The 13,076-nt window shown below is 48.2% G+C and overlaps 2 protein-coding genes across 3 annotated transcripts in view; one reads left to right on the top strand and one right to left on the bottom strand.

Annotated features, from left to right (window-relative positions):
* The window catches only part of HABP2 (hyaluronan binding protein 2), a 38,679-nt gene extending 29,748 nt beyond the window's left edge, over positions 1–8,931 (top strand). The window contains exons 8-13 of the mRNA XM_017892502.1: positions 736–833; positions 2,016–2,271; positions 3,377–3,519; positions 4,310–4,444; positions 5,938–6,083; positions 8,349–8,931. Of these exons, the coding sequence (XP_017747991.1) occupies positions 736–833; positions 2,016–2,271; positions 3,377–3,519; positions 4,310–4,444; positions 5,938–6,083; positions 8,349–8,513 (943 nt within the window). The 3' untranslated portion in view covers positions 8,514–8,931. The remainder of the gene's footprint in view (positions 1–735; positions 834–2,015; positions 2,272–3,376; positions 3,520–4,309; positions 4,445–5,937; positions 6,084–8,348) is intronic.
* Positions 8,923–13,076, bottom strand: part of NRAP (nebulin related anchoring protein) — a 76,443-nt gene continuing 72,289 nt past the window's right edge. The window contains exons 39-42 of one of the 2 annotated variants that reach the window (XM_017892500.1): positions 12,295–12,402; positions 10,682–10,993; positions 9,770–9,901; positions 8,923–9,184 (exon numbers count right to left, since the gene is read on the bottom strand). In XM_017892500.1, the coding sequence (XP_017747989.1) occupies positions 9,077–9,184; positions 9,770–9,901; positions 10,682–10,993; positions 12,295–12,402 (660 nt within the window). In that variant the 3' untranslated portion in view covers positions 8,923–9,076. The remainder of the gene's footprint in view (positions 9,185–9,769; positions 9,902–10,681; positions 10,994–12,294; positions 12,403–13,076) is intronic. The other variant, XM_017892501.1, reaches the window with a different exon arrangement.

Genomic DNA, 13,076 nt, shown 5'->3' with positions numbered 1-13,076 from the left:
ACTGCAACCTCTGCCTCCCAGGTTCAAGCGATTCTCCAGCCTCAGCCTCCCAAGCAGCTGGGATTACAGGCACACAACACCAGACCTGGCTAATTTTTGTATTTTTAGTAGAGATGGGTTTTACCATCTTGGCCAGCCTGGTCTTGAATTCCTGACCTCATGATCCACCTGCCTTGGCCTCCCAAAGTGCTAGGATTACAAGCATGAGCCACCGCACTTGGCCATGAAGATTTTTTTTTTTTTCACAAAACACTAGCACCTTCCACTTTCTCTCACCTTGAGCTGTTCCCTTTGTGTAGCTGTCTTCGGGGGCAGCGGGGAGGGGGACCTCCTGGCAGCCTTTCTCAGAGGATTCCCATACATAGAATTCAGAGGCTCAGGCAGAGGAACCCAACTCTCACCATGTTTATGTGATGATTTTACTCTCCTGACGTGGAAAGGTCTTCAACAGGGATCTCATTTCTTTTCCTACAAATAATTTGATACGTCCTGTGGATCTGGCATGAGACTTGGGACTGCTTCCTCATCCTTGAGATTTTCCTCTGGAAGTCAAGGTTTTGCCAAAAAACTATAAACACCCTTCTGTGCTAAGGTTTTATAACCTGTTGGAGGATTCAAAAAAATGTGGTCCCGGGGGAGCACAAAAGCCTGGCACCTTCTTATGCAAAGGTTCTTTAGTAAGATCCAGTGGGTTCACCAAGCCTTGACTCTGAGTTGTTTTGTTTCGTATTTTAGAAACCCAGACGCGGACGAAAAGCCCTGGTGCTTTATTAAAGTTAGCAATAACAAGGTGAAATGGGAATACTGTGATGTCTCAGCCTGCGCAGCCCAAGGTAAAGGTCATGGCTGTTCAGACGCCCAGGGGGTGAGGGGATGGAGATTTGTAGGGAGATGTCCCTGGCACCTGGTCCCTCCCTCACCCCATTCTTCCTCCACACTTGCTTTACCAATTCATAGCCCATTGCCAACCCAACTGCCCAACCGTCTGCACCCACCAGGATGCCAAGCAGGTCTGGATACCTTTGTGGGTTCAGGTCAGGTAGTCCAACTCTAAACTCATGGTTTCTGACTCCAAATCAGTGCCCTCAACAGATATTTACGCATCTCTTGCTGTTTGCCAGCCACTATGCTGGGCCCTGGGTGTACAAAGGTGATCAAACTGGCTGGGCCCCCATAGCCTCTCAGGATGCAAAGCATCCAAATTCCAGCCTCACAGTCTTCCTGGCCATCTGCCCTGGCCCCGCTCTGTGCCCACATCTGGAACAATGTGCCCTTTCACCCTGACCAGTGGGATTCCCTCCCTGAGCAGTTTCACATATGTGCCTTTGATCTTATGGTCGCTTTTGTCTATAACACTCTATCCCATATCTGTTCTTGTGCATATACAACTATTCTTTGAGAACCAACTCAAATATCCCCTCCTCCAGGAAGTCCTCCTTGATTTCTCAAGTAAAATGTTATCTCTGCCTCCTTACAAATCCCAAGGAACAGAACAAGGCACCACCTATACAACATTTACTGCCCTCTCCTTTTGTATCACAGTCATCTGTGCAAATGTTTTATCTCACCTATTCTAGTTCATCTGAATACCCTCCCCTCTACCCTGAAAAAGCCTCCACAATTGTAATTGTGCACTAATAATGAAAGGCACAGTGATCATGCACACTTATAATTGTGGGGCCTTTGTCAATGTAGAGTAAATACCCAGTGATGGATTTGTATATTTACATAAACATAATGTATGTGTGTACATGTCAATCTTAGGAGTCACATACTTTGAAATGGAAGAAAAAAATCTGCATTGTTAATTCTATAGACTTGCTTTATGTTACGCAATGTATTCTACAAATATCAACAGTGCACCTACTGCATGCCCACCCTGTGTGCACCGGTACAGTCTCTCAGCTCTGGACCCCTGCTCAGCTGCTGGGCTCAGAGTCATACCTCTGCCTGAGCCCTGCTGAGGAACTGGAGGGAGGCTGAATGGCACAATTTGTCTTTCTTGTGTCCCACAGACATTGCCTACCCGGAGGAAATCCCCACTGAGCCATCAACCAAGCTTCTGGGGTTTGACTCCTGCGGAAAGACTGAGATAGCAGAGAGGAAGATCAAGAGAATCTATGGAGGCTTTAAGAGCACAGCGGGCAAGCACCCATGGCAGGCGTCCCTCCAGTCCTCGCTGCCTCTGACCGTCTCCATGCCCCAGGGCCACTTCTGTGGAGGGGCGCTGATCCACCCCTGCTGGGTGCTCACTGCTGCCCACTGCACTGAGTAGGTCCTGGCTGGGACAGGTACCAGGGTGGCTTGAGTGCCTGGGGGTGCTCTTCCCTTCCCCTCTGAGCAGCGTCTTGGTAGCTCTGGCAGCATTAGGGGTTCTGATCTGTTCAAGGGCAAAAGAATGGCTCCTGAAAGCCAGAGGGAAAACAGCTACCGTGTCTGGAATGTTTACCATGGACACAGCACTTATTAAATGATATTTAATCCTCAGAGCTGTCTGCTGGAGGACAAGCTGAGGAAGGTCAGGGATTTTTATCTGTTTTATTAATTGTGGGATCTCCAGTGTCTTGAGTGTGCCTTCGTACATAGCAAGTGCTGAGGAAATATTTGGGGAGGAAAATATTGTTATTCCCTTTTTGTAAGTGAGGATCTTGAACCTTGGGATTCTGCCTTTACCTTGCCTAAAGTCGTATGGAAAGTTAAGTGGACAAGTAAGATGGAAACCCCATTCTATCTGCTTCTTTGACTTCTTTTGTCCTGCCCTGAACAGAGGAAAGCATGCTCCTCTGTCTGATGCCATCACCAGTGACCTTTCTGAGTCAGGTGTCTTCATCCATGCCTCTTGTGTGCCTTAGAGAAGCAAGTAACTTCTGGGGAGCTGAAGAGTCACCCCCTTCTGAGCTCCCTATGCTCATGGTCAAGGCTAGTCCAACAAAGCCTGGGTTTTGGAGGTGGCCATGAAGGTCTTCCAGTTCACCTTGTAGTAAATGATTTCTCTGAGATTCTAGGAGCTGCTCTTCAAGAGAGGTCAAGCAGGCAATCATTAGCACCTGCCAATGGATTTTAGAAGACTGGTTCAAGATGGCAATGGCTGTTTCTTTGGAAGGCCTAGGGACAATGGGAGGTCTCCCATGAGAAGTGAGTGAAAGTTATAGCTTACATTTGGAGCTTGCTTCTGTTAATAAAGCACTTCCCTTACATAATCTTATTTGGACCCCACCACAGCAGAGTCTTGTGAGTGAGACAAGGGTAGCAGAGTCCTGTGAGTGAGACAAGGGTTACAGATGAGGAGGCTGAGTCTGCAGAAGGTCAGATTTGCCAAAGGCCACACAGCTGAGCAGAAGCAGAGCCTTCCTGACCATCTCATTTTCCCTTGCAGCATAAAAACCAGACATCTAAAGGTGGTGCTAGGGGACCAGGACCTGAAGAAAGAAGAATTTCATGAGCAGAGCTTTAGGGTGGAGAAGATATTCAAGTACAGCCACTACAATGAAAGAGACGAGATTCCCCACAATGATATTGGCAAGTTCCTCTTTCATGGCTCTCCTGAGGGTCTTGTCCTGGGTGGATTTCTCTATGAACGGAAAGCTGAAGTTTGGTTCTAGAAGGTGCTCTTGATTGTTTTTGGTCCCTGTGGACCCTGTGAGGTCGGGAATGTGTTCCAGAGCTTTTTAGTTTTTGAGGGTCTGTGTAAATGTGGATAAATGCACATATGCTCTTAAACTGAGGGCAAGCTGTGCTAGGAACATTGTGCTATGGAATGGGCTTGGCCTGGAATCCCAGCTTCCCAACTTTCTCACCAGGAGCCAGCTCACCTCCCTGAGCCCTCTTTTCTCTTCTATGACATGGAAACACGGATGCACAACTCTTAGCTTCTTATGTGTCAGGTGACACAGTGTGCGTGCAGGCATGCCTGGTCCCTAGCCCCTGGCGGGTGCTCCAGTGCAAATGCAATGACATTCCTAGCTACTGGCTGCTCAGTTCTGTACACGGTTTCCCTTAATGTAAGGATCCCCCCCCCCCCCCGCCCACCTCTCTCTCCTTCCTCAGTAGCCCTTTTTTCCCTCTAATGGCCTGTTTCTTAAAAAGTGGATTAAAAGTGATTTCAAAGTCAATTATTATTTCTTGACATGACTCTCGCCCTGAAGTGCTACTCCTTCCCAGGTGGAAGCTCAAAATATGAAATGGCCGTGGAAGAAGCTTTTCAGGCACGGCAGGGGTGGGTGGGGCTTTGCTGCGGCCACTCTGAAGCTCATGCTTCTTTGACAAAGAGGTGACATCACACCCGTTTTCTACCTCTCTCTCCACCTAGCATTGCTCAAGTTAAAGCCGGTGGATGGTCACTGTGCTCTGGAATCCAAATATGTGAAGACCGTGTGCTTGCCTGATGGGTCCTTTCCCTCTGGGAGTGAGTGCCACATCTCTGGCTGGGGTGTTACAGAAACAGGTGAGTTGGCCATGCACTCTCCCATGACTTAGGTGAACTACATCAACCACAGAAGAAAGGCCCAACTCGACTGCCCTTTTGAAGTTGAAATGAGTGTCATATTCAAGATGCATCAACCAACGAAAGCATCTGCCTCATTGATCAAGATCTGGTTAAATTCCTCCACCCGCAGGGAGCCTTCCCTGATTTTTCTCTGATCTCCGTATCTGTCCCTGGCCCCTACCCCTAAATACTTGGATTTTACCAAACATTGACCCTTCCTCTATGGAGACCTTTCTCCCTCCCTAGGTAGATTGGAAAGAGGAAAGATCATGGATTTTTGAGTCAGACAGACTAGTATTCAGTTCTTGACTTTGTCATTTGAACAACTGAGTTTTAGTTTCTTAATAATCATACTTACATCCTAGGTTTGCAAGCATGATCACAGGAGATGACAGAATTCTGCAGAGACATTCATTAAGTCAGCCCCTGGAAGATGGGGGTCAGGCCCCATTCATCTCTGTCTGTCTCACAGTATTTTGGTTGGGGTTCTCCACACAGTAGACATTCTATAAAATTGTGTTAAATCCAGCTGTTGATTTGTCTTTAGGATCTGGTCTCATTTTAAAAAGTAACCAAGGATTACTTTCCTCATAGTCCTGGCAAGATTATACCCTCTACTAAAAAAAAATCAGAAGAGTATTTCATGTCTTTCCCAAATACTCAAATATATATTACTCTTCCTTCCCAAATCTTGTCCTTAATAATGAATAGTGAGAATTACTTTAAATAAGCCTGCAGAAATTCCACACATCTGAACAAAGTGAAATGTAATATACAACTTTGAGTCTTTTGAGAAAGATGTCTGGCTAATTGGATTTAGGGTCAACCAGTAAACTCATTTTACAGCCATTTTCATTGTAGTCCATCCGCACTTGCCAACCTCTATTCTGCTCAATATGGTCTGGTCAGCATGGTGATGTCTCAGATGGGAATCTTTTGGAGCCTCAGGTTAGAATTATTTTGCTTTTCATGAACAGGCCTCTAAGACTTTATGTTCAAAGCCAATGAAATGTTTTGATTGATTTCATTTTCTTTACAGGGGAAAATGCCTGCTCTAGGAAGCAGGTAGCCTACTGCACAGGGCACTTCATCCATCCATCCATCCATCCATCCATCCATCCACTAAGAACTGTGCCAGTCCTTTGGTTAGGCCTTGGGGGATTTTAAAATGGTTAGGACAGCATCTATTTCCTCCTGAACCTCATGGCCTAGTTGGGGAAAGAGAGGAGGGAATATACTATCTGGTCCATCTGTCATGACCAGCACAGGATTGCAGGTCTGCACTGGCATGTTGAAGGCTAAAGATGAGGCTTTTCTGCTCATCTCCTGGAAAAATTCTTCCTTTCTGAGCTGAGAGTTGGTGGGCTTCTCCACGACAGTCTGCTTTCTGGTGGGGTTGGTGCCACCCTGGTCCCCACAGTAGTACTCTTTTCTCTGCTCCTTCCCCCCAGGAAAAGGGTCCCGCCAGCTCCTGGATGCCAAAGTCAAGCTGATCTCCAACACTTTGTGCAACTCCCGACAACTCTATGATCACATGATTGATGACAGTATGATCTGTGCGGGAAACCTTCAGAAACCTGGGCGAGACACCTGCCAGGTCAGAGACTCCAAGTGGTGCTTGCAGAAGGAGAGACTGGCAGGATGTTTCACTAGGCAGAGGCCCCTTAGAGCCCTGGGCTGGGAGCTGGGTTCAGAGGTCCACTGGTGGTAAAGCTAAGACACAGGTGAGCTGTGTCTGCCCCCTGGTCCCCTTGGTACATCCACATCCACATCAGCTCAGGATGACTCAGCATAATGACCACAGAGGTCACGTTGCCTGCATTGTCTAATTTAACTCTCACAACACACTGGTGAAAGTGATATCATGATCACCATTTTACAGATGCTTAGAGAAGTTATCTCGGCCTATAGCAATTGGGTGGCCAGTGGCAGGGCTGGGATTTGAACAATACAGTCTACAGGACATCAAACAGGCTTGTGGCCTCAGTGTTGGGCAGCATTTCTGAGAATCCCAGTAAACAGGGAACTGTCCAGAAGACCAGTGGCTAGAAGGAGAAAGAAGAAAGCCTAAAGCTAGAGATTTTACAGTAATATTAACTCATCATTAGGACTCGTGTGTGTGTATGTGTGTGTGTGTGTGTGTGTGTGTTTTAGCCCTAGAAAATGAAGTACATCTGTAGCCTAGGGCCTTTTGGAACCCCAAGTTGCTGATGCTTGTGACTCAAAAGACACTGTTGCAGAGGGAGAAGGTGGTGGCTCCATCAACCAGTGCTAAAGTGACTTCGGGCCCTGCCCCAAGTCAAAGCCCACTCCCCATAGTCCCTTTCTCTGTAGGGATCACATCACACAGGGCCCTTTCTAGAATCCCAGGAACAGCTCCATTTAGAATTTTCTGACTGTTGTCCCCATAAGCCTTCTAAGTGTCCTGAAAAACAGCATGCCAACATTCAAATCCCAACTCCTTGAGGGAGCCTCCCTGTACAAAGGAACCCACAATGATTTGCTGGCCTTGAACTCACTTTGGGATGGGACATCTAGGTTCCTCTCTCCAGAGTTTGTGGCTCTCCTGTGACTGTCTGTCTCTTCCCAATGAGCCAAGGATGTTCACATACTCAGAGGAGGGGCAGATGGGTGCAATTTGCCCTAAACTCCTTCTCAGAAGATAGTTAAGAAAAGAGCTCACTCAGGCTGGGTGTGGTGGCTCAAGCCTGTAATCCCAGCACTTTGGGAGGCTGAGGCGGGCAGATCACCTGAGGCCAGGAGTTCAAGATCAGCCTAGCCAACATGGTGAACCCCGTCTCTACTGAAAGAAAATACAAAAATTAGGTGAATGTGGTGGCACATGCCTGTAGTCCCATTTACTGGGGCTGAGACAGGAGAATCGCTTGGACCCAGGAAACGGAGGTTGCAGTGAGCCAAGAGGGTGCCACTGCACTCCAGCCTGGGTGACAAAATGAGACCCTGTCTCAAAAAAACAAAAACAAACAAAAAAATCCTCGTTCAATTCCCTAGATAATTGAAGGATTTCACTTACAGGCTTTGGAAACAAATAGTTGTGGATTTGAAATCTGTTTCTGTCTCTTACTGTATGACTTTTATCAGTGATGAAAGCAATTCTTCAATCTCAGATGCCTAAGCTATAAAATGGAACAAATCTGTCCATAAGATCACAAGGTCATGGCTAAGTTTAAAAGAGAGAATTCATTTAAAAAAAAAAAAACCTGTCAGTTGTAGTGCTTAAGCAGTATTAAGTTTTCGAGAGCTATCATCTTCAATGTCTTCTTCTCCTCACCATCATCATCCTTGCCACCTTCCATGAGGGTTTAATATGAACCAGGCACTGTTCTATATACTTTACAAATAATTAATCTTCACAAGAACCCTGGGGGATGGGGATCTATTGCTATCTATGGTTTACAGTGTGAGAAACTGAGGCCCAAGGTCATATGCCTGGCAGGTGGTAGGGCCTGGCTTGAAACCCAGGAGATCTAACCCCATAGACCATGCTGAGCACCTGGGCCATGCTGCCTTGGAGTACCCATCCTCCTCCCCTGTGTGTGCTGAGGGCCCCCAAGAACTCAGTCATAACATCTGCATCACTAAGAGTCAGGAAGTATAGCCCTGCAGCTCCTCTGTCAAGCCCGCGTGGACTCAGGGATGGAGGACACTGTTATCTTCTCTCCCTTAGAGTCTTGTATCATGTGAGATGTGGCAAGAGCCTTGTCACCGCTTTCCCGAGAAGCCCATGGAGGCTGGCAAGGGACTCCACTCCATCCCTTCCTGACATCCCCTGGAGAGAGGTGGGGGCGTCTCCAAATGTCTCTGGTTCATGACGATGAGCTTATGCCTCTGTTTCCCTTAGGGTGACTCTGGAGGACCCCTGACCTGTGAGAAGGATGGCACCTACTACGTCTATGGGATAGTGAGCTGGGGCCTGGAGTGTGGGACGAGGCCAGGGGTCTACACCCAAGTTACCAAATTCCTGAATTGGATCAAAGCCACCATCAAAAGTGAAAGTGGCTTCTAAGGTACTGTCTTCTGGACCTCAGAGCCCACTCTCCTTGGCACCCTGACACCAGCAGACCTCATGGCCAACACTGGACACCCCCACGCAGTGGACTGTCCCTACTCTAAGCAGAGACAACTGCCACCCAGCCTGGGCCTTCCCAGACCAGCATTTGCACAATATCACCAGGCTTCTGATGGAATCAACACAACATAGTATGTTCGCTTTCCTCAACCAACTGTACGTTCTAGAGAATCAGTGCTCACAGAGACTGCCTCTACCACAGGCATCTGCAAATGCAGTCTCCAGAATGCCCAGCATCAACGGGAACCACCGTCACATCTTTATTCCTCAGCCCAGACACTCGAGGTACTCAACAGAATCAGCCATCCACATCTAGGTATCAGAGAGGACCACAAATACGACATTCTCCATTTGCTTTCAGAGTTATTATTTTAATAAAGGCAGATCTGGGATGGGCTGGTGGGCCATTTTTCCAGCTCGCTGAAATCGAAGCCATCTGAAGCATGTCTCTGGTGAGCAAGCTTCCTCTCTGGCCTCTCAAGAATTGGGGTGGACACAGCTCACAAAAGCAGGGCCTTCTTTCTTTTGACGTGCAGAATCTCAGTGGCATCTGGGTTCACCTCCCCACTCTGATGATCTCCAGCCTCCACTGCTTCTGCCCTCCGATGCTGAAATCAAACATACCCCAAGTTAAAACTGAAGCTCCCCCACCCCCACTCCTGGCCGCGGTTCCCACAGGGCATGCTAAGAAGCCCCAGGAGCATTTCACAGGCTCACCCTCCCCTTCCTTTTCCCCTCTTCTACGCTCCCCGAGAAAAAGGGCCCTCAAGGCAAGAATGAGAAAGAAGCAAAGCCAATCTCTCATTTAGACCTGGCGTCTTTCTTCTGAAAAAGTAGGGTTCAAAATGCAGACTGTCGTATCCAGCGAGTCCCTGACCCTTTCTGCGAATGTAACGAGCAAGCAGTCAGCACAGCCTGGGCTGCCCTGGCCCGGGATTGATGTAGCCCGGGTAGGTTTGCCTCTGCAGAACTAATGGCTGTGACTTCAGAGAAAGCCCTGCAGGAAGTTTAACCTTCGTGTCATCTGCCTGGTCATCTCAGACCCATGAAATTAGGCGCCTTGTTTGAGCTGCATTTCACACTTCTTTAGAGCTAGCTGACCTTTGGCCAAAAATAAACTTTGAAAAGAAACAATGAGTGTGTCTTTCCCCATGGCCTTGCAAGCCAGGGTGGCTTTGCAGCTTGCTACTCACGTAAGCTCCCTGGAGACCCAGGCCCCTTGCGTTGGCCAGTTCCGCAGCCCGCCGAGCCATTTCCACTTTGTAGGAGCCAGGAGGGGTCCAGCCAACACCTCTGGTCAGGTTCAAGTCTGATTTATACTTGACCTTGAGGGTAAGAGGGAAGCAAGAGGAATATGTCAGCAGGGTTTGGAGTGGTTTGACCATTAAGTGAAGAAGATTCAAAAGGCAGCCACAATGAGACTATGTTGTCTGTCATCAGTAAAGCCAGAACAAGGGGAACAAATTTATCATAAGCAGCATCTCCCTGGCACAGGGGCCCCAGTGCGCTGCGAGTCCAGCCGGCATGTTGCTGTCTCTTGCATCTTCCCATTCAAGTGACAAAAGTTGCAACTGGGAGTGGGTGGGGCAGTGACACCTGCTCCACACACTCTGTGGCCTTAGGGAGGCCACTTCCCTTCTCTGGGCTTCAGTTTCTTCCCAGGGAAAGTGCAAATGCTGGGTTAATAGCTACTAAGATCCCTTGGAAACAGTTCAGCATAGCCATCAAGAGCTTGGGCCCTCACAGCACACAAAAAGAGGTTGATATCCCAGGTCTGCCACTTATTTGTTATGGGATCTTGAGTAAGTCACTGAACCTCTCTGAGCCTCAGGTTCCTCATCTGTAAAATGAGGCAGTCCTGGGGTTGGCATGAGTGCCAATGGCACGAGGCTTGGAAAGCATTTGACACAGAGCCTGGCCCACAGAAGACACTCAAGAAGTGGTAGTTACTCTTGTTATTCTTTCTGGCACTAAAGCGTTAAGTGTCTTGGATTCTCTCTCAGCCCAGCTCCCCCAGAAGCTAACATGGAACATGGCATTATGGCCATCTCTTAGGAAGAGGTACCAGAGGAAGGGCCTCAGGGGAGTGGGTGGAGGTGGCTCACATCACTCTGCAGCTGGTGGGCCTTCTGAGCGTGCCTGAGGCCCAGCTGCTCCGGGTCACAGGTGGGCTGGGGCAGGGGCTGCCTGTAGTGCACGTCGCTGGCCAGCTGCTGGCTCCTCTTGGCCTGAAGGAGGCCGGGCTGGTCTGTGCGGCTGTGAAACTGGGACCGACTCTTGGCAAAGTCCTTCTTGTACTCATTGTCACTCTGGAGCCTGCCAACATTGAGGAAATGCTTCATCCTTGGGTCATCGTCGACGCTGCGGTACCCGATCTGCAGGCCTCGGTCCCGCAGGAAAGCCTCTTTGTACCGGAACTGCAAGTCAGAGGAGCAGAGGCAGGTCATGGGTGCCTACCTCCCCCAGGGCCAGCCTCACATATGGGGCCATCCCAAGGCATTCTCAGCAGGCGGCTCAAGAGTAGGTTAAAGGCACAGGCTTTGGATCCAGGTAGACCTATCTGTGTGGCCATGGGCCAGTTACTGAGTTTCTCTGTGAGCCTCAGTTTCCCCATCTGATAAAATTGGAGAATGATCTCCACCCCATAGGACGCTAAGAGGATTCAATCAGACAGGGACTGAGCTTCATGTCTGGCACGAGCTCTGGCCCACTGAGTGGTGGCTACTGGTATTGTCACTATTATCATTGATACTCAACAGGAAGAGAAATGTGCCCATTCTCACATAGGCCAGTCTGCCTTTGATTCTTTCCAGCTTTCAGGGACCTAGTCCGGTGCTCCTCAAACCATCTACAGTGAAGACTCAGTCCCAATTTGATTTGCTTTTTACATTTCCAATGCATTAAAGACCCATGTATGGTCCTATTCCATGTGGCTAGTATGTAGTAATACCACTTGTATTTGGTAACAATCAACCTGGCCTTCACCCTGTTCAATGAGATGAGTCCAGTGATCACACGCTTGGATGCTACAATGTCCTAATTGCTAAAAAAAAAATTTCAAAAATCACATGCTCTTAATTTCTGTACTTATCAAATTGTGGATCGGCAGGAAACTGTTCCCAGGTGAGCCTCCATCTAGCACTGTGGACACTTGCCTAGTCAATGGTGCCCTCTCTTTCAGAATACCTGCTATGTTCCTGACACCATATATGATTTTGTTTTCATCCCTACATTAATCCAGGAGATAAGATCCTTATTTCATAGATGTAGAAAATTAAGTTCAGAGAATTTGAGCAACTTGCCCAAGACAAACAGCCAATTCCTAAGTGACTGAACCAGGATTTGAACATGTCCATCTAGGGCAAAAGCCCTATCTCTTTCTATTCTGCCACTGAGCTTCAGCTAAAAGAAGTCCTTTTATTGCAAATCAACAACCCAAGCACATATTCATGGACCTCTTGGTACTCAGCCATCATCTTTTAAGAGTGCCTCTCTAAAAAGAGAGAGAATGGGAATACAGCCCTCCTCGACCACAATTTCTGCCTAAGATGCTAGAAAGTAAAGCCCATGTTTTTTTCTTTCATTTAAAATACAGTACGTGTTCAGTTTTGGTGCAGAGAGATAATCTTGACAGGTCCTGGTGGTTTGCCTTTCAACAGAACTGGGAAAACCAGAGAAAAACCCATCAGTGACTATGGGAGAGAACATGGGGTCTTACATCACTGGCGATCTCCCTGGATGCCCGGGCAGTCTGGAAGGGGATGGCATCCAGCCTGAAGTCGTAACTGCCAGCCCGGGTCTGCTCCCAGGAGTTTCTGTAGACTTTCTAGATTGGAAAAACAAAAGCATGAGTAAGCAGGCACTGCACTGTCTTCCATGTTGCTGGTACTCAGCAGAAATGGTTCCTAACCTTTGTTGGCTCCCAGAACGGCAGAGCCTATAGGCCCATGTCCACCTTGGGGACTCCCTAGCGCTGGGATTGGTGAGGTTGGTCGTAAAAGGCTTCAGCTCTAAGTCCCCAACCAGCCCATTAGGCCCTGCTCTTGTGGGGCTTGTGATCTTCAAGTATGGCTCATTTGCAACATCCCCTTGGTATAAGAAACCCCCAACCCACTCCTTCCGGTCTTTGCATTCACTTTCAGTGCTTCAGGTTTGCAGCTTCTTGAATTCTGGAAGCTGAATTCAAGCTTCCAGAATCCAGTTTCTTCCCACATGCTGAAAGTGCTGTTCCTTGGGCCTTGGCACTCATGTGTTCGTTAGCTCCACTGACATCCGGAGGGGCCTCAGCCTGGCTTTGATGCCATGCCCTGCACCATCACTATGAGGCATGCTGCATCTCATATACACCCCTGGTGCCTGCACGAAGGGAAGAGCCTTCACCTGAATTAAATTTATTGTCAAGAACCTGACCGAGCACCTGACCCATGTGTTTCATATCTTCCTCTTTCATTTTTTCCCTTTTCAAGTTGTTCTCACACACCCTCTGGGAGTCTGTAATCA

The sequence above is a fragment of the Rhinopithecus bieti genome, unplaced genomic scaffold (assembly GCF_001698545.2).
Source record: "Rhinopithecus bieti isolate Rb0 unplaced genomic scaffold, ASM169854v2 scaffold_21201, whole genome shotgun sequence".
Lineage (NCBI taxonomy): Eukaryota > Metazoa > Chordata > Mammalia > Primates > Cercopithecidae > Rhinopithecus > Rhinopithecus bieti.
Note: the sequence above shows the minus strand (reverse complement) of the source record. Positions and strands in the feature narration are given on the sequence as shown.